Source organism: Dipodomys merriami, unplaced genomic scaffold (genome assembly GCF_024711535.1).
Source record: "Dipodomys merriami isolate MVZ:Mamm:240054 unplaced genomic scaffold, mDipMer1.0.p SCAF_2, whole genome shotgun sequence".
Classification (NCBI taxonomy): Eukaryota; Metazoa; Chordata; class Mammalia; order Rodentia; family Heteromyidae; genus Dipodomys; species Dipodomys merriami.
The window spans coordinates 74,642,837-74,670,726 of NW_027203381.1; the positions used below are offsets into that span (position 1 = coordinate 74,642,837).

Here is a 27,890-nt window from a genome sequence, read left to right on the forward strand (position 1 = left end):
AAGACTGAGATATTCTTAACCTACAATTAACCAGCAAAAAAACAAAATAAACAAACCAGAAGTGGGAACAAACGTAGCTCAAGTGTGTCACTCTGGAGCAAAAAAGTGCCCACAACTTGAGTTCAAGCCTCAGTATGAACTCATAGATGATATTACTACAGTCTTTAGTAGTTATACAATAAAGAGAATCCTAGGATTTGACAACTGAAAATGCTATGAGAACTGATTGGCTGAAGTGACCAGCTGATTGGTCAGGGTCAGGACTTCTCTGGTGTCTGGGAGACTAGATCTAGCACCCATCAAAGCATCTACAACACTGTGTCATACTCTTACTTGCAGATCTAAGTAGACTATGAAGTCAGAGGCTATGTATGTTCATCTCTACCTCTTGGGTCTGACATGAAGTAAGTTTTCAGTAAATTTTCCAGTCGGGAAAAAAAATCAGAACTCCTAAATCATTGCTCTACACTGCTCTTCACCTGCCCCATTTTTAGGGAGAAGTGAGCACCAAGATGAGGTTCCAAAGCTTGAAAGCCTGCTCAACCTCCATGTAGAGAAAGCCAGATGCTTGCAATAGTCCAGCATGCTCAAAGTCTTAGGTTTATTCACCAGCACTAGGACAAGGGAAACAGACACAAAATAATCAAAATGTTTAAAATAACCCTAGAATCATTCTGGGATGAGAAAGTATTTGGAGTGTGATTTATTAGAGGCTGGACAGATCTGCTGTTAAGCCTTTTACATATATTTACCCCATCACATGTTCCCCACTTCCCCAAGCCCTCAGATCCTTTCTTCTTTTTCTTTTTTTTTTAAATTTTTTTTATATCCTTTCTTCTTTTTCTAAGGGAATACTTCTCCCTCTTCTGTGCCCTGATCTTTTTGAAGTGTCTCAGAGCAACTGTCCAAGTCAAAAGGTGTTAGGGGATATGACCTAACTATTCTGTAAATATACAGCTCTCATCCTTAGGAAAATGTGTCAGCAGAGTAACCACATCAAGGGAGGATTTCAGTAGTTACCACACTGCCTGGAACTACCACTTTACCCTCAGCCCTTGTCGCAGAACCTTGCTCATAGAACCTAATAGCTTCTTTCTCCATAGTAAGTTTATTCCCAGAGGCCAACAGGTTCCCTTTCACTGACAATTTTACCAACTATAGCCCCTACTGCATATATGACATTTGGTTATCAAAACTCCATTTCATCAACCTATTCCATAGGTTGAAAGAATGAATTTTTTTCTATATACAGATGTGACATACTTTGGTATTATTCATCCTCCATCATTCTCTTTTCCTTTCTTTCCCTTCATTTCCCCAAACAGTACCATAGTTACAACTAGATTGTATGTATGTATGTGTATCATGTGTCTATATGTAATGTGTATACATACATTATACACATATACATATAGTATTGTACATATAAATGTATATGTGTATATGTATGTGTGAATATATTCAACCAACATGATGATCTCCACCTCCATTCACTTTCCTGCAAATGACAAAATTTTGCTCTGCTTTAGAAAAAAATGACTCTGGACACTGAGCTCGTATCAATATTAACAAAAGCCAGTAATAACAAATCAATAATAACAAAAACCTTGAAAAATGTGGGAAAACAAATTATTTTTAAAAAACATACAGTTTACATAGTTATATACCATCCTTATTCCATCTACTCTGAAGTAAACACACACAGTATACAATCTGAGTAACTTTTGTTGTATTTTAGAGACAGAGGTGGCTTCTTCAAAGAGCAAATGAGGTTTTACATTGATCAATTCTTATGGTCTTATCCAATTCCCTTGGAGCCAATGGCTGAGGAATCTACAAATAGGATCTAATTCAACCAAGTGTCTCCATCCACCTTCCCATCCATCCATCCATCCATCCATCTACCAATTTGGGAAGAGGCATGCTGGGGATTTAACCCAGAATCTCATTCATACTAGACAAACACTCTACACCACTGAGCTTCATATCCACCCCTAAATAGTTTTACTATTAATTCTGTGTGAGGCATTATGCTGGATAATGGAGTCATCAAGATGAGTAAAACCATGATTCCCACACATTAGTAAGCACACAGGATAAGAGAAATAGTCAAGCCATTAGAGTGTAATGTGATGTCCTATTAATACAGACAGGGGCAAAGTATTATGGTAACATAATTGCCAAGAATTAGAGAAATCAAAGTGGCAAAAGCAAAAGAGCCCAGGAACAGCACCCAGGCCCGGAGTTCAAACCCCATGACCAACCAAAAAAAAAAAAAAAAAATTCAACAGCTTAGTTATCAAGGAAATACAACTCAATTACACTGAGACTTCCTCACCCCACTCATAATTGCTACCTTAAGAAAACAAAAATCCAAGAATTAGAGAAAGATTCAGGGATGAAGTTTGAGTTGCAACTTAAAATAAAATTGGGAAGAATCTTGGAGAAATGAAGCATTGGCTCCTAATTGGGAGGACATAATTACACCTAGCTGAGACTCATAGTAACACGGCAAAAACCACATGACAACTCAGAAATGTGCTGAGTATGACTATCATCTAAAAACATGTTTCCTATGAATTATCACCACTCAAACAAAAATAACTTCAAATATCTGCCTTATTTCCCCCCCACTTGGATATTGGGAATGGATCCCTGGGCCACACATATGTTAGACAATTATCTACTGCTCAAGCTATGTCCCCCTTCCATATGCATTTCCTTTTTAATTTTTATTTCCCCCGCTTTGAGCTAGTCCTGGGGCTTGAACTCAGAGCCTAGGTGCTATTCCTGAGCTTCTTTGCCTCAAGGCTAGTACTCTACAACTTGAGCCACAGTGCCACTTCTGGCCTTTTCTGAGAAGTTTATTGAAGAGAAGAGTCTTATGGATTTTCCTGTCCAGGCTGGCTTTGAACCACGATCCTCAGATGTGAGCCTCCTAAGAAGCTAGGATTATAGGCATGAGCCACCAGCGCCCGGCTATAATTTTCACTTTTTAACTTTGTTTTATTTTGGGTGGTATTAGGGTTTACTAGGCTAAGCACTCTATCACTTTAGCCACTCAATTAATTTTTGTGTTGGTTATTTTTAAGCTAGGCCCTTGCTTTTCATGCTCACACTGTCCTGAACTGGGTTCCGTACATTTCTTCCTGGGATGATAGACACATGCCATTGCACCCAAAAACTGGTTCAGATGAAGCTTCAAAAACTTTGATGCAGAGGCTTGGCCTCCAACAGTAATCCCTAAGCTCTGCCTTCCAAGTAGTTATCGTTACAGGTCTGACTCTATTTTGCTTTTGAGACAGAGTCTCATTTTGCCTTACGTGACCTCCAACTGCCTTCTGAGTGCCTGGGATTACAGGCTGTGCCATCATTCCCAACTATTTAACTCCTTTAAGAAGGCATTTAGGCATAAGATTTTGTGGAAGGGCCTTTGAAAGGCCAAATACATTTTTGACAAATGAAATAAAATCTCTGATTTCATTTGACTGAATCTCACATTTACTTATTTTAAAACTAATGAATACCAAAATTCCTAAGAGGCAAAAGAAGAGTTGGTTTCTGTATAGAAATTTGAATCTAAGGGACAAGAATAGATCGAAGTTAAAAGACTATACAGTTTTAATCTCAACATTTTTCTTCATTTTTGACTATGTTAAAGAGAGCACCAAGAGATTATTAAACTAGTATCCAAATATCTTTTCCAAAAGGAAAAGAGGACTCCAACTGTGATTTACTGGAACAAGTGTCTCCCATTTTACATGTCACAGGTATAAAAGCTGACTGTTCTAAAGTTACCAACTTACTATGTGTTTGCCTGTAGGTCTGTACAACATTGAGCTAGTGCTGTTGTTTTATTTCAGAAGGAAAATGATAGAGTATGTAAAGGGTGAAAAACAGCTGCTCTCCTAAGCCATTTCTTTAGAGTGAGGATGAATTCTAAATTTATTAAGAAGTTTTATCCACTTCCTTCCTTTCCCCTTTTCCTTTTTTCTTGTCCTTTAGAGGGACAGTATAAGGAAAAGCATGAAGGCACAAAATAGGAGCTTGAAATCAGCTACAGTAATTACTCATGCAATTGGGTCCTTTCTATGTGGCATTATAGAAACCTCCTGAGTACCAAAGTTTATGCTTTTACAAAAGACAACTCCTACATCAATACATGGCACAGCCACTGCTTCTTTACACCTTTCAGGATACAATCCCTAGGTATTTTTCACAAACCCCACAGGGTTTTCTATATTGAAATAAAGCAATAGCAGTCAAGCCTAAAATTAACATTTGTGCAGATGAGCTGAACCAGTTTTAAATGACTGGTTTTCTGCTCCAAATGCTGGAGCAAAGAGTGTTATCACTTGGACACAGTCAATTTCACAGTGATGAACACATACATACAGGTGATCTGATGATGATCTGAGGCACAAGCTGTGATTGGTCATTAAGTAAATGAAAGATAGAAGGTGTTCACAATCTATAGCTCATCATCTCTGCTCCTTATTCAGACATGGAGTTGAGCCGCTTCCTATCTGTGCATTACACACACTTTCTATCTTTCTTAAGAGTTGCTCTGGTGCAGCATGATAAGGAAAACCAGATGGCTGGCTTGATAAAAAAAAGGTGTTCCAAGTAAGCTCTTAGAAAGCTTCTTACCACAGGGTTATCTGCTGTCAGAAGACATTGGTCCTATAAGGACTACTACAGTTCAGTTTTCAAAATTCTGGGACTAATTTGATCATAGCCTTTTCTTCTTGTTACATTATAGGACAGAAATTTGGAGTAATCATTCAAAAGGTTTTCCCAGTAACAGGTGATATCATCCATTTGCAAGTGGTTCATGATAAACTGGCTTCCCCTAGAGAAAAGATTAACAAGAATATTTTAAGCACAAAATTGAATAATAATAGCTTACATTTATTCACAGGGACGGATTGCAATGGTTTAACTCCTTCAAACAGCTAATTTCCAGTTTAACAAAACAAACACCAGGAAACGGAAAGGTGTTGTCAAGAAGGAGAGGAGATCAAGGGGAAGGGGAGGCAGACAAATGAAGAGATGAAGGATGTGGTGAATGCAGTAAAAATATTCAATGTATATATGTGAAAATGTTAATTAAGGATATGAGTGGGAGACAGAGAACAATGGAAGGGGTGACACTGATCAAAATGCAGTACTCGTAAATTAATATTTTGAATTGAAACTACTTTTTACAACTAATTAAAGATAATTTAAAAAATAATACATAATTTTATTTTTAAAAATTAAAAGTAATTTTAGACAGGCACTAGTGGATCACACCTGTAATCCTAGCTACTCAGGAAGCTGAGATCTGAGGACTTAAGTTCAAAAACAGACTCAGCAGGAAAATCTATGAAGCACTTATTTTCAACTAATCACCAGAAAGCTGGAAATGGGGCTGTGATTCAAGTGGTAGAGTACTAGCCTTGAGCAGAAATGCTCATAGACAGCACTCAGGCCCTCAGTTCAAGCTCCAGGACTAGAAAAACAAATTTAAGTTTTCTTAAAAAATAGCCTACATTCTCAATGGTTATCTTGGGCCAAGCCCTATGCAGATTACATTATATCAGAAGCAACCCTATGGCCAATATATACATATTCATGTATACAGTAATAGAATTTAACATTTTCATGATTCTGAATTACTTTTGTATGATGAGGCTGAAGCATGAAAATCATCATAGTAATAATAGTCAGATAACTTCAGGAAAAAAAATGGGAATGCTAAAGTGAGGAAAGGGAAAACGAACAAAATTTACCTTTCAGCAATTTCCTGAGCAATATCATCATTTGCTTTCACAAACTGCAACAGCTCCCTAAAATGAAAAGAATCATGAGGCTCCAATATATACACTAAATTCATTAGTACTAAGTCAGACTGTAAATTGATCTCTAGCTAGGTCAATGTTGGATCATTTCTTTTTTATTTTTGTCAGCCATGGGGCTTGAACTCAGGGCTTGGGCACTATCCCTCAGCTCTTCAGCTCAAGGCAAGTGCTCTACCACTTGAGCCACAGTGCTACTTCTGGTTTTCTAGTGGTTTATTGGCGATAAGAGGACTTTCCTGTCCAGGCTGGCTTTGACCATGATCCTCAGATCTCAGCCTCCTGAGTAACTAGGATTACAGGTGTGAGCCACCGGCGCCCGGCTTGGATCATTTCTTTAAAACAAAGATACTAAGGTCCTTGCAAGAACAAAATAAGGGGAAAAAATTCATATAAATTAAAACCAGCCTTATTATATATTTTGGATTTATTTTAGAAAAAAACAGATGCTCAATGATAGAGATCAGAAATCAAGAATACTATCTTCAAATTTTTATCCTAATTTCCCTAAGAGGGAACTAGGCTCACACTTTGGCCCTTCTCCTATCTCCTTCCATCATGAGAGACTGATAAAAGTTCCAGCTGAGTCAGTGCTCATACCATAATATGAAATCTCATTGGCAATATTACAAGATCAAATGTCCCTATTTGAGGAATTAGAGCTTTCTCACTTCATCCTATCTGAATGTTACATTGGCGCTAGCATTAAAATACTTCTAGTAAAATCCCACTTACAGCCCACCTGGGTAATAATGCAACAGAACACAATATTTGCAAACCAAGTAAGAGGGATAAAGGCTTCACTGGAAAATGTCATTAAGGGTAGTTAAAGGACTTCAGTGGCTGGTCTTGGAGGCAGACTGCAGGGCCATTTGCGCTCTGAACAGGGTGGGGGTGGGGGGGAATAGCTGCTTACTGAACATTGGAGAGATCCGTTTTGACTGGGATATAGTGAACCCAGGGTTTCAGTTGTGGGTAGAAGAATTCTAGCCACTGGTCACCAACATGGAAAACAAGTGAACCACACAGGAAGAGGTGTTTGAACCGGAAACTTGCAGCTACGCCCCGAAAATTAAACAGATACCTGGGGGGGAGAGATGAAAATACATTTAATACTCTATGCTTGCAGCCACAAATATGTCCCTTTTTTTCCTTATTCCTTCCATCTTCTCTTCTACAGCTGAAGGCTATAGGCTGTTCTGAGAATGTCAGAGTGGGGGATAATTTCTTCAGACAGAGCTAGACTGGGTCAGAAGCTGGCTTCTGAGTGGAAAGAACGTAGGGCTCAGAAGGAAATGATAGCCTCTTGTAGACTGCAACATAGTCAAGGAAATGCAGAAACAGTCAAAGACATACATCAAAAATAAAGGGTGAAAAAAAATTCACAAGTTAGGTTGATGAGTCTTAAAGCTTTGTTTTTCCTCCCATGTACCCCATCTAATCTCCCTGCTTCTTGGACACCATCTCCTTCTCCAAGTCTAGGAAGAACAAAGAAGTGATGTCAGAACATCTTATTAAAATTTCTCCCCTGCCTTCAGAGATATCTCAGAACATCTTTTCAAAATTTCTTTCTCTCTCACACACTCACACTCATACACCTATCTCCATCACAGAGCTCTAACATACAGCTCCACTGTGTGATCAGCATTTTTATCTGTGAATCCCCCCATCCAGCCACCCCTCCCTGTAAGCCCAGATTTACCTGTTAAGCTGATTTCAAGTCCTGGTATTTCATGATGTTTATTTGTTTGGTAGTGCTAAGAATCATCATGTGCTAAGGCTTCGTGCATGCTAAGCACATGCTCTATCACTGAGCTACATCCTTAGCCCCTCACTATAATATTAACTTCATAGTTAACTTCAACTACTGGGTGGGTAATTAATGGAAAGAGGTAAGCTCTCTGTAAACAATGACCATATTTCATTCTTCTCTATTGCACCCACAGAACTCGTCAGTGTACAGCAAACCTTAGTAAAAGGTAGCTAAAGAAATTAACACTAGATCTTAGATATGCTCACTACTCAAAGCAGAGCTATTTCAAAACAACATGGATCAGACGAGATCGGGCGCGTTCCTAGCCATACAACGGACAAGGGTCTCATATCTAAAATATACTTGGAACTCAAAAAATTAAATCCCCCAACAACAAATCCTCAAAGAAACAACTGCCCAATAAATAAGTGGGCTAAAGGCTTAAAGAGAAACTTCTCTGAAGAAGAAAGAAGGATGGCCAATAGACACATGAAGAAATGTTCAACATCCCTAGCCATAAAAGAAATGCAAATCAAAACAACATTGAGATACCACCTCACTCCAGTTAGAATGGCAAAAATCAAGAACTCTAACAACAACAGATGCTGGAGGGGATGTGGACAGAAGGGAACCTTACTTCACTGTTGGTGGGAATGTAAACTTGTTCAACCACTTTGGAAAGCAGTATGGAGGTTCCTCAAAAGACTTCACATAGAACTCCCCTATGACCCAGCAATCCCACTTTTGGGCATTTACCCAAAAGTTTACAAACAAGACCACACTAAAGCTACCAGCACAACTATGTTTATTGCAGCATTATTTACCATAGCTAAGATATGGAACCAACCCAGATGCCCCTCATTAGATGAATGGATCAAGAAAATGTGGTATATATAAACAATGGAATTCTATGCCTCCATCAGAAAGAATGACATTGCCCCATTTGTTAGGAAATGGAAAAACTTGGGAAAAATTATACTAAGTGAAGTAAGCCAGGCCCAAAGAAACACAGGTCCCATGGTTTCCCTTATTTGCAATATTTAGTATATGTATGAGTCAAGCAGAAAAGGTCAGATAATGTGATGTTAGGAAAATGAACCCTTAGATATGTATTTTAATGTTTTTTTTCTTTCATGCATGTGTTTCTAACGCATTTATAAGTTTATTTCTTTGTTGCTTTGTATGTCCCTCCCCCACAGTATAACCCCCGCTTTCACTGTATTTGATGTCAGTATAACTTGTGGAGGAGATGGGGAAAAACAAGTTGTTTAAGGATTCAGGTGGACCTGTTGCAACAATGAGAAGTACAAATTGTCATGTCAAAAACGAGCTTTACAATGTCGGTGTGGGGGAGGGAGGGAAGGATTGGGTGGGGTGAGGGGGGAGGCTGGGAAGGGAGGTGAAGGGTAAACAAAGGAGGAGGCTGCAATGCTTGGTAAGAAATGTATGCATTATCCTGCCCATGTAATTGTAACCCCTCTGTACAGTATGTTCACAAATAAAATAAAATACAAAAAAAACAACAACATGGAAACCATTAACCAGAAGACTTACTTGTATTTGCAATGATCCACAAGATGGACATCCTTAGCAGCTGGTTTTCCCAAAGTGTCCTTTAAGTAAAAAAGAAGGTATTGGCACTAGTGATAATGGGATTTATAAGGAACTAATGTCAGCAAGAATTATTAAACATTCCAACAACTTAATGTCATCTATGCTTCATGATACACATGGAAGAAAGTATTATTATGTTCATACTGATGAGGAAAGCCACGGTTTCCAGAAGCTGAGAGACTTATTCAGTCACATGACCCTAAGTAGAAGTGCTAAGGTTTTAACGCAGGTCTGTCTGATTTAGGAAATTTAAATTCACTGAAACCATGCTGTCCTCCTTTGAACTCAGAGATTATGGCTTGCAGCCCATTTCTGTAAATTATACATGCACATACCATAAACACTGGCAGGTGGGCCGAAGGATGTATGTAGCTCACATACAAGTTCTGGTGGGCATGAAAAGTACTTAAAAATAAACTACTCAAGCCGGTGCTTGAGCCGGTGGCTCACACCTGTAATCCTAGCTACTCAAGAGGCTGAGATTTGAGTTTCATGGTTTAAATCCAACCTGAAAGTCCCTGAGACTCTTATCTTCAATTCACTACCAAAAAAACCAGAAGTGGGGGGTGTGGCTGAAGTGGCAGAACACTAACCTTGAGCAGAAAAAGTCAAACAAGAGCACAAGGCCCTGAGTTCAAGCCTCAATACTAGCAATAAATAAACAGGTGACAGGATACTTGCAAAAATCCAGATTTCCAATTTCTCTAAGGAGACCTGGTAAACCAGGCCTCTACACTAACTTGCAGTCATTGGCTGCCAGAGACTGCCTCAATCCTTCATTTACCTTCTGGTCCCTGGGCACTGGGGTCTAGGACCCCCAAGTCCATTCTCCCTTGTTAGTGAGAAGGTAAACATGATGATGGAACTTAAGTCATATTTGCTTTTGCTGCCTTGGTACATAGTAGAGGTCAGTGACTTAGGTGCAGAATGAATACCTTATTCCTGTTTTTATTATTTAACAAAGTTTCTGAACTCATTTGTTCCTATTTGATTAAAACTATCAAACAATGCATACATCTCAGATATACTTAGTTTAGCCCCTGGAAGTTCTATTAATGCTTTTTCTCGTAATACCATCATATATGGAAATTTCAGACAAGGAAATTTAGGGCTTTAAGTTCTTCAATTAAGGCAAACAGTCATAGAGTTAAAAGGACCAACACAGACTGAAAACTAAAGCTTCCAACCTCTGGCTTCATTTCTTAGAATCATTTGCAAAGTCTTAAAAGAAATGAGGATTTCTGGAATCCATCTCCAGAATCAATGGATTCATTGTTAAATCTAATTATACTATACAGACAGAATTAGGAACCAATGGTTTAAACCAGGGGTTGGCAAACTGTAGCCCTTAACTCAATCCAGCCCACACTTTTTGTTGATGGTGGTAGTGGTGGTCATGGGGCTTGAACTCTGGGCTTGGGTCCTGTCCCTGAGCTCTTCAGCTCAACACGAGCACTCTACCACTTGAGCTACAGCACCACTTCTGGTTTTCTGGTGGTTAATTGGAGATAATGGCCTCACAGACTTTTCTGCCAGGAATGCTTTGAACCGTGATCCTCAGATCTCAACCTCTTGAGTAGCTAGGATTACAAGCATGAGCCACCAGAGCCCAGTCCAGTAGAACCCATGGACTATTTCTACATTTTCAACTGATCAGAAAATAATTTTGTAATGTGAAAATTACATAACATTAAAATTTCAGTGCCCATACATTGAGTTATTATTAGAAAGCAGGCATGCTCATTTGTTGACCTACTGCCTGTGGCTGCTTTTTCTCAGCTACAACAAAGTTGAGTACGAGACCAAATAACTCTCAAAATACTTGCATTGGCATAAAAAATAATTGACTTCTGGCTTAAACCTTTGGAGTTGTAGCATATACCAGTCACATGACCAGAAAAGCAAGAAGACTTTGCAAAGGAGAACTGACATAAATGCTAATACAAGGAACTTTCTTAACATTCATCTCACCACTGAGAGGAAACCTAATCTTATCAGTTCTACCCAGGTAGAAATGCTCTTTGAATGAAAACAATCACTGTTGTGGTTCTATTCAGATGATTGCTGATTACTTTCATAGATTTCCAGGCCTGGTTTTTGGTGTATTCTGCGTCAACAAGTTTTGGATTTTTCCGAGATAGAAGAATGAGAGGATCCCGTTCTGGACTTGTCCTATGAAAGAAGCACATGATGTAAACCTATATAGCCTACATGGTAATCATAATACTGTTTCCAGTCTCTGAAAGTTGAGCAGCAAGGGGAACCAGGTACTGTCTGTCTACACACATTGATAGTTCATGGCTCTCTGTGGCTGGGGATGGGGATCCTCTGTACCATACCATCTAAGAGGTCCTGATTCTTCCCCTACTGTACTCTCCCAGGATAGGGAGTGTTTTACTCTCTCTCTTGTATCTAGTCTGTGAGGGCATGTGGTTCTGGTCATATAGCTATATCTCAGAAATGATTTCCTCTCCAGAAAGGTCCATGTAGTCACTGATATGCACCACTTATCAAATAGTTTTATAAACATTTGTGTGTATGTTATGTAAAATCCAATACATGTAAATTAAAAATAATACAGGGTGGGCCTGATGGCTCTAGCTTGTATTCCTAGCCACTTGAGAAGAGGAAACTAGGAGAGTTTGTAGTCTGAAGACCAGCCCATGCAGAAAAATAATTCTTGAGTCTCCATCTCAACCAATGGCTGGAAATAGTGGCATTAACCTGTCATCCCAGGTTAATGGGGGAAACATAATGGCTGGGCACAGTAGTGTGTATTTATCATCCCAAGCCACACAGGGGAAAGCACAAATAGCAAGATTTTAGTCCATGCATAAAGGAGACCCTATCTGAAAAATAACAAACACAGCTGGGCACCAGTGGCTCATGCCTGTAATCCTAACTACTGAGGATCACAATTCAAAGTCAGCCAGGGCAAGAAAGTTGAGTCTCTTATTTCCAGTTAACTACCAAAAAAGCCAGAAGTGGAGCTGCAGCTCAAGTGTTAAAGAGTGCTGGCCTTGAGCAAAAATGCTCAGGGATAGTGCCCAGGCCTTGAGTTCAAGCTCCAGGATGGCACACACACAAAACAAAACAAAACAAAACAAAAACACACAACAGAACTAGAGGTGTAGCTCAAGGAGCAGAGCATCAGCCATGAGTGAAAAAAAAAGAGCGAAAGATGAGTCCTTAAGTTTGAGCTCTAGTGCCAGCACAAAATAATAACACAAAAAGGACTAATGGAGTGTCTCAAGTGGAAGAGTGCCTGCCTAGCAAGTGTAAGACCTTGAGCTCAAATGGTTGCAATAAACAAATAAATAATAACCCTCAAATGAAATAAAAGCCGAGCATGGGGACTCAGGCCTCTACTCCTAGCTACTTGGGAGGCTAAGGCAGGAAGGCCACAACTTTGAGGCCAGCCTAGGAAACACAGCAAGACCCTATCCCCAAAAAACAAATAAAAATAAGGAAAAAAACTTCAAAGGGATCAGAGATATGGCTCAGTGGTAAAGTGCACGCCTAGTATGTGCAAGGCTCTGGGTTCAGTCTCCAGCCCATCCAAATACAAACAAACAAAAACATACTAAAGAGCTCAAAAACCTGGGGACTACATGTAGGAAAAGTCCAAGTAGCAGTTTACTGTCCAAGCAAGGAGGGGAGCAAACAGTATGATGTGATAAATACCACCAAAACTACAAACCCCTGTCCCTTCATGGTCTTTTCCACTCATGCACACTGTGCATTTGTACCAGGTATTTCTCTTGGCTCTGAGAATATGGAGCTGAACAACACAGGCAGGTCATTCTACTTCATTGTCCATATATCCCTCTTTATTTCTACTAGCATTAGGGCTATTAAGCACAGCTTGGAAGTCACATGGTCTGATGGCAAAGGCAATTGGGATACCTGGTGATGATTCCTATTCTGCACTAACCATCAGAAACATGACCATAAACATAGTTTATGGAGGATTTCTGGAATCCATCGCCAAAGAGATGGATTTTTGGTGGTTAGAGATAAGAATCTCATGGGACTTTCCTGCCCAGGCTAACTCTGAACCTGGAACATGATGAAATCTTTGTTCTGTTGACATTATAGAGACATTCATTGCACCTATCCGCTCCCTGACTTAGATGAAGTGTATTTCTCTAACTTCCAGTTCAACTGAGTATTGGAGACAGGTATGGTAATGCTTGGCTGCAATCCCATCAGTCAGGAGGCTGAAGCAAGAAGATTTTAAGTTTGAGGCTAGCTTGGGCTCCACAGTAAGTTTCAAGATGGCCTGGACTACATAGCAAGACCATTTCTTGAAAGAACAAAATCAATCCAGGAGCTGGTGGCTCACGCCTGTAATCCTAGCTACTCAGAAGGCTGAGATCTGAGGATCATGGTTCAAAGCCAACCTGGGCAGGAAAGTCTGTGAGACTATTTTTTTTCCATATATATTGTATTTTTTTTTTTATTGTGAAAATACCGTACTGGGCTGGGAAGGTGGCTCAGTGGTAGAGCATTTGCCTTGCATGCATGAGGCTCTGGGTTCAATTCCTCAGCACCACATAAGCAACAAGAAAAAAGCCAGAAGTGACACTGTGGCTCAAGTGATAGAGCGCTAGCCTTGAGCTGAAGAGCTGAGGGACAGCGCCCAGGCCCAGAGTTCAGGCCCCACAACCGTACCCCCCCAAAAAAACAATACGGTACAGAGGGATTACAATTACATGAGCAAGGTAATGAGTACATTCCTTATCAAGTATTGTTGCCCCGCCTCCTTTGTTTCCCCTTCCCATTCCTACCCATCTGCGCTGCACCGCCCCTCACCATGACTCTTATCTCCAATAAACCACCAGAAAACCGGAAGTGGAAGTGGTGCTATGGCTCAAGTGGTAGAGCCTTGAGCTGAAGAGCTCAGGGACAGTGCCCAGGTCCAGAGTTCAAGTCCCACAACACACACACACACACACACACACACACACACACACACACACACACACGCCCAGAGTTCAAGCCCCACAAAACACACACACACACACACACACACACATACACACACACACACACACACACACACACACACACACACACACACACACACACACACACACACACACACACACACACACACACACGAAGTAAGAAAAATAATCACCTTGATCCTCGGAAATATGCTGTAGAATTTTTCTTATTCCATGGCCACTGAGCCGCTGACCTAAGAAATGCAGACTCTGATTAGTTTCTATGATTTTTTTTCTAAACTATATAAGGTTGTATCTTAACCATTTTTTATGAAATTAGCATACATTAATAGTACAAAAGGATCTCATTGTCATCAGTCTATAGATGCAGAATGAACTTTAAACAAGTTCACCTACTCTATTATATTCCCCAACCCCCTTTATTCCCAATTTTTCAAACAGTATTTGGTGGGTTTCATTAAGTTAAAATCCTCACACATATGAACATGAGTGAAAAATTTGATATTTGGCTTTTTGGGCTTGGCTTATCTTGCTCAACATGATCTTCAGCTCCATCCATTTTGCTGTAAAAGGCATTTCACTCTTCTTTTTTTTTTTTTTTTTACATACAGCAATAGTTTATTCTGGAATGTTCATTTAGTTTCTGTTGAGACACAATCCATGTCTCATTAATAAAAGAGTAGCCATCTCGCCTCAAATCATTTCACTCTTCTTTATAGCTGAATAATATTCTGCTGTGTATAAATACTACATTTTCCCCATTTGTCAGTTGTTGGGCAGCTGTGCGGTTAGAACAGGGTTGTGAATAAAGATGGGCATATAGCTATCCCAATTGTATGCTAACTTACATTCCTTTGGATATAAGTCCAAGAGTTGTAGAGCAGGATTAGATAGTAGTTCCATATATAATTTCTTGAAGAATCACCAAACTGGTTTACACAGTGATTGCATTAACTTGTATTCCTACTAACAGTGTATAAGAGTTTCTTTTTCCCCCATATTGTCACCAGCATTTGTTGTTGTTTTCTTGATCATTGCCATTTTGACTGGGGCGAGACTGCATTTCTTCTGTAACTAACTGTTGAAATTTTCTTCATATATCTCAGTCTGTTGGTATTTAAAAAAACATACTGATTTTTGTATGTTAACTTTATATCTAGGAGGGTTTTTTTGGTATAATCTTTATAGTTTTTTAAGTACATGATCATATCATCCTCAAATAGGGATAATTTATCTCTTCCTCCTCTACTTGAATCCTTGTTTTCTTACTCATGTCTTACTGCTCCTACCAGGAATTTTAATACATTGACTAGAAGTAGGACAAGTAGACAATCTTTTCCCATTCCTGACTTTAGAGAAAACGGTTTCAGTTTTCCCCCATTTAAGTATGATGTTGGCTAAAGTTCTGTCATATACAGCACTTATTATGTTGTGAGCCATTGCTTCTATTACCTGTTTCTTCATAGCATTTATAAGAAAGAATGTTGAATTTTGTCACAAGCTTTTTCTGCATCTGTTGAGATGATTATGTTATTTGTCCTTTTTCTAACCCATTCTTGTATCCTTGGAATAAAAGTTACTGGAGCATAGTATATAATCTTTTTTAACATGTTAATAAGTTTAGTTTGTAGGGTTTTTTTCTTCTCTGTGTGACTGTCCTGGGGCTTGAACTCAAGGCCTGGATGCTGTCTCTGACCTTTAAAACCAAAGGCAAGCACTCTACCACTTGAGCCACATCTCTACTTCTGGCAATTTTTGGTGGTTAATTACAGATAAGAGTCTCATGGGACTTTCCTGCCCAGTCCAAGCTAGCTCTGAACCGTGACCCTCAGCACTTAGCTTCCTGAGTAGCTAAGATTATTGGTTTAAGCCACCAGTACCCAGAAGCTTATAATTATTTTTATTATTTATGTTTACATTTATGTTCAAAGGAAGATGCTATAAATTTTTCTTTTTTCTTGTGTCCTTACAGGGTTTGGCTTCAGAGTAATAGATAGAATGAATCTGTAGTATTCTTTCTTTTTTTTAATTTTTAATTTTTGGCAATGCTAGTAGGCAGGCATCTACCATTTGATTTTTCAAATAGGGCCATGTATTTATGCTTGGACTACCCTAGACTATCATCCTTATATTTATGTTTATGATTATGTATTTAGCAAGGATGATAGGTATATGTCACCAAACCCAGCTTTTATTATTTGAGGTGCAATTTTGTGAACTTTCTGCCTAAGCTGGCCTCAAACCTCCTCTGCCTCCCAAATCTAAAATTATAGGCATGAGCCATCACACTCAGCAGCACATTTCTCCTTTCTATTTTATGAGATACTTTGTTGGGTTTTTTTGGGTCCAGTCGTGGGGCCTGAACTCTGGGTCTGGGCGCTGTCCCTCAGCTCTTCAGCTCAAGGCTAGCGCTCTACCACTTGAGTCACAGAGCCACTTCCGGCTTTTTTCTTGTTGCTTATGTGGTGCTGAGGAATCGAACCCAGGGTCTCATGCATGCAAGGCAGGCACTCTACCACTGAGCCACCTTCCCAGCCCCTTTATGGGATACTTTGATGAGCATTGATATTCTTAAAGAATTTCTGTATTTTACTTTTAACTTAAAAGTCAGGCATCTCAAAACACAATTGGTTATATTCTATTGCTTATTTCAAGAAAATCCACGAAGAGTTAAAAAACAAATCTATATAAAGGACCTGCCTGGGACTAGGAAGATGGCTCAGTGGTAGAGTGCTTGCCTGGCATGCATGAGGCCCTGGGTTCAATTCCTCAGCACCACATAAACAGAAAAAGCCAGAACTAGTGCTGTGGCTCAGGTGGTAGAGCACTAGCCTTGAGTTGAAGAGCTCAGGAACAGTGCCCAGGCCCAGAGTTCAAGCCCCAGGACTGCAAAAAAAATTTAAAAATAAAACAAATAAAGGACCTACCTTACCAGATCTTCTCTGAAGAGGTCCCACCGCCCAAGACCTGTAGGATATATTGGCCAAACAGCAGGTCCTCCTTCCCAAAATGTCCAAGCAGGATACATGATATCATGGTATTCGGATGTCTTTGACAGAAACAGAAGAGTAATTAAAAGTAAGTCTTAAAAGTTATAGAACCTCTCACTGGAAAAGTGAGAAGGAGCAAACAGCATTCATGACACAGGATTGGAGAAAGGCCTGGCTAAAATGTCAACTTGCTGAAGATATTTTCTTTTTTTTTTTTTTTTTTTTTTTTCCATTCTGGGGCTTGAACTCTGGGCCTGGAATCTGTCCCTGACCTTCTTTTGCTCAGGGCTAGTGTTCTACCCTATCAGCCACAGTGTTACTTCCGGCTTTTTCTGAGTAGTTTATTGGAGATAAGAGTCTTGTGGACTTTTCTTCCCAGATTGGCTTGGAACTGCAATCCTCAGATCTCAGCTTCCTGAGTAGCTAGTATTACAGGCTTGAACCACTGACACCCAGCATTAAAGATATTTTCTCTAGCCTGCAAGGTCTACACTCCACACATTAAAAGGCAGAAGTAGCTGGGTGCTGGTGGTGACTCACGTCTGTAATCCTAGTTACTCAGGAGGCTGAGATCTGAGGATTGTGGTTCCAAGCCAGCAGGAGCAGGAAAGTCCCTGAGAGACTTATCTCTAATTAGCCACTCAAAATCCAGAAGTGGCGCTGTGGCTCCAGTGGTAGAACACTAGTCTTGAGCACAAAGAGGCTTGGGACAGTGCCCCAAGTTCAAGTACCACAACTGACAAAAAAAAGTAAATAAATAAAAACATATAAAAAGCACAAGTGATTATAGGGTATAATTCCCAGAATTTAGAATCATATTAAAGGTTACTTCTCAGTTCCTTAGAATTCTGCTTTTCTAAAAGATATAGACTGTTATAGTTTTTTTTTTTTTTGGGGGGGTGGGGAGGTTGTTGTTTTTAGTTTAAGGAAATTATATACCCAATTCTGAATAATCCAAGATCTCTCCTGATTTTACCCTGGGAATTTACCTTGCCATATCAGTTCTTAGTTTCTACTACTGATTCTTTTGAGAGTAAGACCCAGGAAATACTGTGCAGTGATTGAGAGATGGATCACAAGAGTCTAAATGTTAACTATACTTCTCTACATCTCTACTTGAGGTCATGAATCTTTCTAGGCCTCCATTTCCTTACCATATAATGAGGAAAATAGTACCAATAATTCCACCTACAGGCTTATTGCAAATACAAAATATCTTGACAAACACAAATTTTAGGACAGTGTCTAGAACATAGCTAGTACTCAGAAACACGATTAGGCAACACACCTAACTGTGGCACAGCTGAGCTCATTATTTAGAGTCAGAAGCACCATGGGCAGAAATGGGAAAGAATATCACACATCTTTTTTTTTTTTGGGGGGGGGAAGGGGTCCGGTCGTGGAGCCTGAACTCTGGGCGCTGTCCCTCAGCTCTTCAGCTCAAGGCTAGCATTTTACCACTAGAGCCACAGCGCCACTTCCAGCTTTTTTCTTTTTGCTTATGTGGTGCTGAGGAATCAAACCCAGGGCCTCATGCATGCAAGGCAAGTGTTCTACCACTAAGCCACCTTCCCAGCCCACACACATTTTTTTGTTTTGTTTTGTACCAGGACTAGGGCTTGAACTCAGGGCCAGGGTGCTGTCCTTTAACTTTTTTTGCTCAAAGCTAGCACTCTACCACTTGAGTCATAGTTCCACTTCTGAGTTTTTTGTAATTGGAGATAAGAGTCTCACAGACTTTCCTGCCAAGACTTTTAACCACAATCCTCAGATCTCAGTCTACTGAGTAGGTAGGATTACAGGCTTATCGGCACTTGGCTCCCATCATTTGAAGAAAGTAATACCACCTCTTCCTTTTTCATGATTATTTCTGTTAATATTTGACTACTGATAAACCTCTAATCTACTGTTGTTTCACAAGGATTACATGCCCATATGCTGTTTGCCTTTTCTTAAATATTTTAAAAATATGTAACTTATCAAGAACCTCAAATATACATCTGTTCAATAGAGGGAAGGTATGAAATTAACCATAAAGTTGTCAGTCTAAACCCTCCTATGGGAAGTGATATTAAAAAAAAAACAACATAGGAGGGGAGAGAGGACAAAAGACAGTTAGTAAACTGACAGTCAGATTTTATTATCCACAGAAACAACAGATAATAATAGACACAAAGTCCTTACTGACTTACATGGGAGCCTCTATCTGTTCTTCTGGGGGAGTTTCACCACAAACAATGGGACCAAGCACTTTTGTGAAATGAGGTTAAACCATGGGCAATACAACACAAATGTGGCCTCAGCCCACTGGCAACACAGGAAAAAACAAATCTAGAGAGAAAGTAAACTGTGATAAAGAAAAATGTGGGAGTAAGAGGTCCCTCTGCTTTGGAAGAACCAAAGGCTAGGGTTTTCCAAAATCCACTCATCTAGCCTTCCCATCCCCCAACTCCAAATGCTTTCATCCCAGCCAATATACCACATGCATGAACCTAACCTGACTGTGAGAATAAGCACAAGTTATTCATGGTTCCTAGTTCTCCAAGACACACTTGTATCTCCACAAACCAAAGATCCTGCCATCATATACCCTTAGCTCCACAATGGATATAAACCATCTGGAGCTACCTGGAGCTTTGAGGTTCAGTTTTAGATATGCTGGGCCCTGGGCTACAGAAAGATAGAGCAGATGCTATTCAACATTATGGTTGATATACATTTGTAGGAAGGCAAGGATTTTAGGAATTTTTTTTTTTTTTTTCCCATTGTGGGGAGGTATTTGATTTTTATTGAGACAGTGACTTGATACATAGCAGACTGGCCTTGAACTTGTGATCTTTTGCCTCAGCTCCCCAGTGCTGGGACTACAGGCATATAGCACCATGCCTACCTGTAACCATTTTTTATTTTATTTCCTAACTCCAAGCCTATAAGCTTTTTTGTTGTTTTGTTGTTGTTGTTTAAACTGTATTTTTTTTGTCTTTTCTTTTTTGGTACTAGGGATTGAACCCAGGACATTGCACTAGGTAGGCAAGCACTTTGCCACTGAGCTATATCCCAGTCCTTTTTCTGAACTCCTCTCCCCATGCTCTGTAGGATCTTTAAACATTTTGTAGGGTCCTCAGGCATCTCTCTCCCTAGCTTCTACTCCTAGCCATAAACACTTAAGTATTAAGTCTTACATTACTTGAGGTCCTTAGCTCTACCTCCTCAGACTCACTTCTCAACTACTGTGAGTAAAAGAGGCTATCCCTCTTTACTGGACCTTATGCCTCATCCTCACTACTCCCATCAGATTCTGACATAGGACATATCCTCAGGACCACCCTCCACCTCCCGGGTGGCTTCTCTTGCACTCACCTTACTGAAAGAGAAGACTGGAATGGTAGGCTCCATCCACTTAGGAACCTGAGGATAATCTCGTACATTGATCACCATCTCCATGTCAGGGAGGCGCCCAATGACTTCCAAAATAAAGTGCTCAACCCCGCTACACCTAGAAACCAGAAAAAAACAAGTCACCAGAGCATATCTGGTGACTAGGACAAAGAAGGGTCTTCTCAATCAAAGAAGTCTCAGGCAGGACAATACTCAGATGATCAGCAACAATCTCTTGAGAACATTCTTTTTTCTTGGTGGCTCTGGTGTTTAAACTCAGGGCCTGGAGCTTGCTAGGTAGACATCCTACTACTAGGTCTTCTTGCCTTATTTTTCACAAGGGGTCTTGTGCTTCTTGCCTAGGCTAGTCTCAGACCATAATCCTCCTATCTATGGCCTCCTGCATAGCTGGGATTACAGGGGTACGTGATCATGCGCAGCTTATTGAGATGGGATCTTGCTAACTTTTGCCCAGGATGGCCTCAGTGATTCTCCTAGCTTCTGTCTCCACTGTAGCATGAGCTATAGTGCCTAACCAAAGACATCCTTCTAAGGACTATTTCACTTTTCTATACTGTGGAAGTTAATCACTTCTAAGCCTTCTAATTATGAACAAGTGTGTTACTGTGCAAGTTATCATTCCTTACTAAGCTGTTCCAGCTTATAACACTTAATGGATCTTTCCAAACAAATCATTGTAAGTTTCAGAGGAATACTACTGCTAACACTACTCTTTCTCCTTTATTCATTCCCTTTTTTCACTATCCCTTCCCCTTCTCCTTTATGCTTTGCCAGTCTTAGGGCTTGAACTCAAGGCTTAGGTGCTATTCTTGAGCTTATTTTTTTTCAAAACTAGGGTTCTACTTGACCCACAGTTTTTTGTTTTTTGTTTTTTTTTGAGGGGGTCTGGTCGTGGGGCCTGAACTCTGGGCCTGGGCACTGTCTCTCAGCTCTTCAGCTCAAGGCTAGCGCTCTATCACTTGAGCCACAGCACCACTTCCGGGTTTTTTTCTTTTTGCTTATGTGGTGCTGAGGAATCAAACCCAGGGCCTCAGGCATGCAAGGCAAGCACTCTACCACTGAGCCACCTTCCCAGCCCCTTGACCACAGTTTTACTTTCAGCTTTTTTGTGGTTAATTGGAAACAAGAGTCTCACAGTCTGAGTTTCACAAAGCCTGAGCTGTCTTTGAACCTTGATCCTCAGATCTCAGCCTGCTGAATAACTAGGATTATAAGCATTTCCAGCACCTGGAAACCCAAGGTTTTCTTTACTGCTCTGATAAGGAGCAATTTAATTACATAGAAATATACAAATTCTCACAGGGCTGGGTGCTGGTGGCTCACGCCTGTAATCCTAGCTACTCAGGAGGCTGAGATCTGAGGATCACAGTTCAAAGCCAGCCTGGGGAGGAAAAACCTTGAGACTCTTACCTCCAATAAACCATCAGAAAACCAGAAGTGGCGCTATGGCTTAAGTGGTAGAACACTAGCCTTGAGCTGAAGAGCTGAGGGACAGTGCCCAGGCCCAGAGTCAAGCCCCACAACCAACAACAACAACAAAAAATTCTGATAGGAACTAAAAGAATTTCTAATTGTGGTCCATGGGCTTTGTTTCCCACAAAGACACTGTAGTTAGGGTCCAGAATATCTCCAAAGGCCCATGGGTTTGGTCTGGCCCTCAGCTGGGCACTATTGGGAGTGGTTAAAAGAAAACTGTAAGAGAAGGAGCATAGTTGGATGTTTTAGATTACTGAAAGTTTGCCCTTGAGGGATATTGTGGGCCACTGGTGTGTCTGTCTGCTTCCCTACTACCATGTGGTGAGAAGCTTGCTCCACTATATACCCCTGCTATGATGTGCTACCTTTCCACAAACTCAAAGGCAATGACTGAGGACTGTAAGCTCTGAAACAGTGAACCAGAACAAACCTCCTGATCATGGAGCATCATCCTTTGCCTAGACTCACTGGGAATCCTCAGAGGATTTCACAAAAGCAAAAGAAGCTGTAATGACAGCTTAGCTGGTTTCTATCTGGCAGCACAGAAATGACCAATTTAAAAATTATTTTAATTTTCACAATTAAAAAAAAAAGAAAATAGAAAAAAATTTTAAAAAGAACTCAATATCATAAAGGAATTAAAGACATTAAAAAACATTAAGGAAAGCATGAATCTGATACATGTCAGAAAGTGGTAGCATCAGAGTTAGGCAAAGCACCAAGCTCATGTAATAAATGAATATTAATTAGGCATTTGTAAGCATTGCTTCCTCTTCACAAGAGCTGCCAACAAGGAGAAATAGGCTGTGCATAGTCTTAGCATTTTTATTCAAATGTATTTGAAGAAAGAAGGAGTAAGACAAATAAAGCATTTATGTTGGTTTTGACTTAAAGGATGAAAAAGGAAAAAAAAAGGCATTTAACTATTTCCCCATGCTCTATCCCACACAACAAACATGTAATGCTGAGCATATGGCATTTCTTTTGAATATGATCCATAGTATAGCTTATTGAATAATTAAATAAAAATTGAAAGTTTACAGGAAAAATATAGTACTGGTATATGGTTTGGGACTCTCTTTGCCAGGTTTACTAACTCAGATTTATGGGATAGGTAATGAGGAAGCGGGTAACAAAAGCCTGTGCCTTGGCCTGTGAATTCACTGTGCGCCTTGCTAATGAGCACAAGGACCACCTTAGCTCTAAAAGGAGAGAAGTAGGTATTTTAGGACAATGCTCAAGGTTACTTCTCTAGGTATTGGTGGATTTATCTAAAAGTTTATAATTTTAAAGAAAAACTGAAATACATTAAATATAAAAAAATATTTTATATAAAAGGAGATAACTAAAAATAAAAATAAAAAATCAATGAGATGGGCATCAGTGACTCATGTCTGTAATACTATCTACTCAGGAGGCTGAAATCTGAGGATCACCATTCAAAGCCAGCCTGGGGAGGAAAGTCTGTGAGACTCATCTCCATTTAGCTACCAGAAAACTGGAAATGGTGCTGTGGCTCAAGTGGTAAAGTATTTGCCTTGAGCTGAAGAGCTCAGGGACAGTGCCCAACCCCAGAGTTCAAGTCCCATGACAAAAAAAAAAGGTCAATGATTGATAAACATGTGTAAAGATGTTGAAAGGTATTTACATAGCCCTGGTGAGGGAGGGTCTGACTTTTATTCCAAGCATGCGATATTAATAGCAGAAGTGTAAATAGGCACAACTTCTTTGGAGAACAGTTGGCTATATTTATCAAGTTTTGGTGATGGTGGTGATGGTGGTAATAGTGGTACTTAGGGCCTTACACTTGCTAGACAGGCACTATACCACTGTAGCTATGACCTCAGCCTTGTAACCCAGATATACTCCACATGCCTGTAATTCCAGCATTTGGGGGATGAAAGGAGGAGGACAGGTGAGTTCCAGGCCAGCCCAGGCCACACAGTAGGACTCTGTCTTAAAAAAAAGTATATATATATATGAATATATTATGTATTAATTAACCTAGTTATGGCACTTTTAGGAATTTAGTCATATATCCTATATATATTTTTATATGAATGTTCAAGGTACATGCAGAAGAATGTTGACTACAGTGCTGTTTGCATTAGCCACATTAGGGGTATGGTGAGGAATAATGTGAATGTTCATTGATGGATTGTATAGTCATGGAAGTGCTCCATTGACATGCTTTCTCTGAACCTGGTCCATAACACTCATTAAGTACCTATGCATCTCTTCCTCCTCCTTCATCCCAGCTCAACCCACTAGGGGCCAGTAACCCATGTCCTGCATTCCTAGAGCCAGGGAAAGAAGAGGAGAGGTAGAGCCATAGCCATTACAACCAGTGCCATATCCCAGCCTCATAAAGTCAGAGGGGACAGGCTTTAATAAAGAGCTGGCAAAAAAAAAGTCCCTGGCAAGGAAAGGAGTTCACAGTACTTTGTAGTCCCCCTGGAATGTGAGGAGGGACTCCCTAGACAGTCCACTGTACTGGCTTAATATGGAGTAAGCTTGTATGTGATAAGGTGAGAAGAGATGTGTACCTCTACCTCTTAACTCTTACCTTGAGGGGAACATGCAGTCATTCTCTCGGTATAATCTGTTCTTAATTATCTGATAGTGGGTTCCTAGTTTCCTTCTGATCACCTCTGCCATCATCTTCCTGGAGATACCTCCCCGGAAAGGAGTCAGATCTTCTTCTATGACACTGGGAAGGAATGGGAATTGTAAATGAAAACAAGCCAAGGGAATGAGGCCAATTCCTTCTATTTCCTAAGTATACTTCTGTTTGATACTAGAGAACACAGTACTCTAAGCGCAAAGGCAGAAGGCAGGAATGAGCAACACTTCCTCCAGAAGCACCACAGGTAATGGAAAAACATCAAACACAACAAAGCCACAAAAAGTAAGATCAAGTCAATGTCTCTCTTTCTTCCCTCCATCAGGAATGCCCCTTCCTTAGTGATCCATATTCCTCTTTCCTACTCATGCCATATCCATGCCCACCCAGCCACTTCAGACCTGCCACCGCCTTTTTCTGGATCCTACAGAAGGTAGATTCATATCGCAGTCCAACACTGTTCCCCTATACATGCTCAAAAACCTTGACTGAGGAAGTGGCGCTGTAGCTCAAGTGGTAGAGTGCTAGCCTTGAGCTGAAGAGCTGAGGGACAGCGCCCAGGCCCAGAGTTCAAGCCTCACGACCGACCAAAAAAAAAAAAAAAAACAACCTTGACTGAAGTAACCAGAAATAAAACTAGCTTGGGCTGGATTCATGTGGCTACTCAAGGAGGCTAACAAAAGAGGATCATTGTTCCTGGCCAGTTCAGAAAGAAAAACTCTTGCTACACTCTCTCTCCAAAAACACAAGGTTGGAGGTGTCTCAAGAAGCAGAGGACCAGCCTAGCAAGCATGAGACCCAGAGTTCCACAAAAATAAAATAAAATAAAATAAAACTCATTAAGTTTTCAGTAAATACCATTAGCCTTCACTAGATTTTTGAGAGATCAGAGTAACAGGACAGATGAGGAACCTGGAGTCCCAGAGAACTTAAGTGGCTTGCCACTAGGTAATTAGGATATGCAAGTCTGCTTTTAGCATATTTACTTTTTACAATACATATCAAGTCCTAACTCCAATTTGCATACTTTTAAAGACAACCAACAGGAAGCGAATACTGACAAATACACTCACTCCCTTAACAATACTTAACTGAGTGCATTTACTTAGTCCCAGGCACCAAGGATACAACTGAACAAAACAGGCTGGGAACGTGGATTCGTGATAGAGTTGCTTGCCTACCATGCATGAAGCCCTGGGTTCGATTCCTCAGTACCACATACACAGAAAAAAAGCTGGAAGTGGAGCTGTGGCTCAAGTGGTAGAGTGCTAGCCTTGAGCAAAAGAAGCTCAGAGGACAGTGCCTAGGCCCTGAGTTCAAGCCCCAGGACTGGCAAAAAAAAAAAAAAATAAACTGAACAAAACATAGACCCAGACTTTAAGCCACTTTCAGTCCAGGGGAAAACCAGTCCAACGCATGCGATACATCCCCTTGGGAAGCAGAGGTGATGTGGAGACCAGTGGGCCTTTCCTATCCCTGGGCATTTTCACTCCTTAGAACAAGAGGACACTTCAGGCAGCCTTTCTGGTCGCTACACGTTGCAGGTTCTCTGACCACCACTACCAAGCTCTTGGGGACATGCCTGTGATAAGAACTCACCCATGATAGCAGCTGCAATTCTGACTTGAACACGGTTCATAATTCTCCAAAGACCTGTTGATTTGGTCAATAAATACTTTCCATCTTGAGCCTTCAAAAAGGGAAGTAAAGGAGAGTTAACAGAATACCTCCCCCTGGCAGTCTTATTTGCAAGCATCAGGCAGAACAAGAAAAACCAAAAATGTCCCCTGAACTCCCCTTTCCCGCCGCACCGGGGGAAGCGAAATGCCAAGAAGGATTTCTTTCTGTCATCTCACGGGACTCAAGGCGTCTGACCGTTGACCTGGCCCATCACAGGTGTCCAAAGCATTGGACAATTCACAAGCTTAAGACTCCCAAGGGCTACAGACACATTTTGGGGTACAGAGTCACTTACAGATTCTCCCCCTTCTCATCGAAATAGAACCCCATAAAGAGAATCCATTCAAGAACACCGGGCTCGGGGTACCCCCCTCTCGAGGGTGGGTGACCGGGGCTTCCTCCGCCCTCCTAACCCCATGCTTCTCCAGGGTCCCGGGCGCAAGCGGAGACACAGACAGCCGGGCTCTCCGGCCCACACGCGCCTCCGCATCCTCCCCGGCGTCCGGGGGACCCGGCGGGGCCACACCGCGAGCCGCAGCGGCGGGCTTCGGCCTGGGCCCCTGGGCCCGGAGCCCACCTGACTCCTGATGGCGGCCCTGAACCGCGGGCAGGAGTAGCAAAAGCAGCAGCAGCAAGCGCCGAACGGCGAAACTCGCCCGCCGCTCCATCGTCCGCAGACCCATTGCGGATTCCCCGCCGCGGCGCCGGCGGAAGCGCTGCCCTGCACAAAGGTGAAGGCGGGCTGCCCGGCTCAAAGATGGCCGCCGTGGCCCGGCCCGGCCCGCCTCCCCCCTCTTCCCCCCCTCCCCCCGGGCCCTGCTCTGTGCTTCCCAGCAGGCAGAGAAAACCCATTTGATAATGCATCCTTCTGAGATACATTGGGAACATCTTATTCTCAGCAAACAGGAAATTGAAGGTCAGAGAGGACACGTTTTCTTGCCTGTAGCTTCTCATGGTCATAACCAAAGGCTATAGGTCTTTCTATAGCAAACTGTTTATTGAATAGTATACAATTCTATAGTAACAGCAACTTAAGACACATTTACTGAAAAGGACTGAGTCGTTACTTGGGCCCACAAATTAAGTAAAAGAAGACTTTGGCATCCTTGCCTTCATGGTCTTTGTGGTCATTGCTCTGGGCCATCCATCCTCAATGTGGTCTTTGCTCTAGGCCATTCTCTTCGCAGTCACTTTACAATCACCTTCAGCTCAAGGAAGGATGAACACAACAATAATATCTTTATAAGGGACAAAAACTGTCCCTAAGGACTATAAGAGCTTCGTACGTACACCCTTCCTCCTCCCCCACAGACAACAAGGACAAATTGTACAGAAAATTCTGTACGTTCTTCTGCTGTTCTTGAGGTGGGCCGAGTCTATTGGTTTTACAGCAGAGACAGCTAAAGTTGCAACCCAGGATCAGGCAATGTCTGCTACTGCTGCAGCTTCACTGTCACTGCAGCTGCGCTAGCTTTCTTGGGTTCTGTTCTCACAATTTATGAATGAAATCCAGGACAAGGGAGGGTGAATGTGGAGAACTCTTAT

The 27,890-nt window shown here is 41.1% G+C and overlaps 1 protein-coding gene across 2 annotated transcripts; it reads right to left on the reverse strand.

The window, feature by feature from the left end:
• Nucleotides 1–1,548: 1,548 nt before the first annotated feature.
• Nucleotides 1,549–27,074, reverse strand: Poglut1 (protein O-glucosyltransferase 1). 2 transcript variants are annotated; one of them, XM_070030153.1, is made up of 11 exons: nucleotides 26,923–27,074; nucleotides 26,265–26,355; nucleotides 24,609–24,752; nucleotides 20,528–20,663; nucleotides 17,105–17,226; nucleotides 14,351–14,410; nucleotides 11,280–11,379; nucleotides 9,148–9,206; nucleotides 6,757–6,924; nucleotides 5,775–5,831; nucleotides 1,549–4,852 (listed from the first exon to the last, which is right to left on the reverse strand). In XM_070030153.1, exons 1-11 carry the CDS (start codon nucleotides 27,026–27,028, stop codon nucleotides 4,696–4,698), a joined length of 1,200 nt encoding a protein of 399 aa, XP_069886254.1. In that variant the 5' UTR covers nucleotides 27,029–27,074; the 3' UTR covers nucleotides 1,549–4,695. The 2 variants fall into 2 exon arrangements, with proteins under 2 accessions (XP_069886254.1, XP_069886255.1); XM_070030154.1 differs by lacking the exon at nucleotides 26,923–27,074 and adding an exon at nucleotides 26,641–26,717.
• Nucleotides 27,075–27,890: the final 816 nt, after the last annotated feature.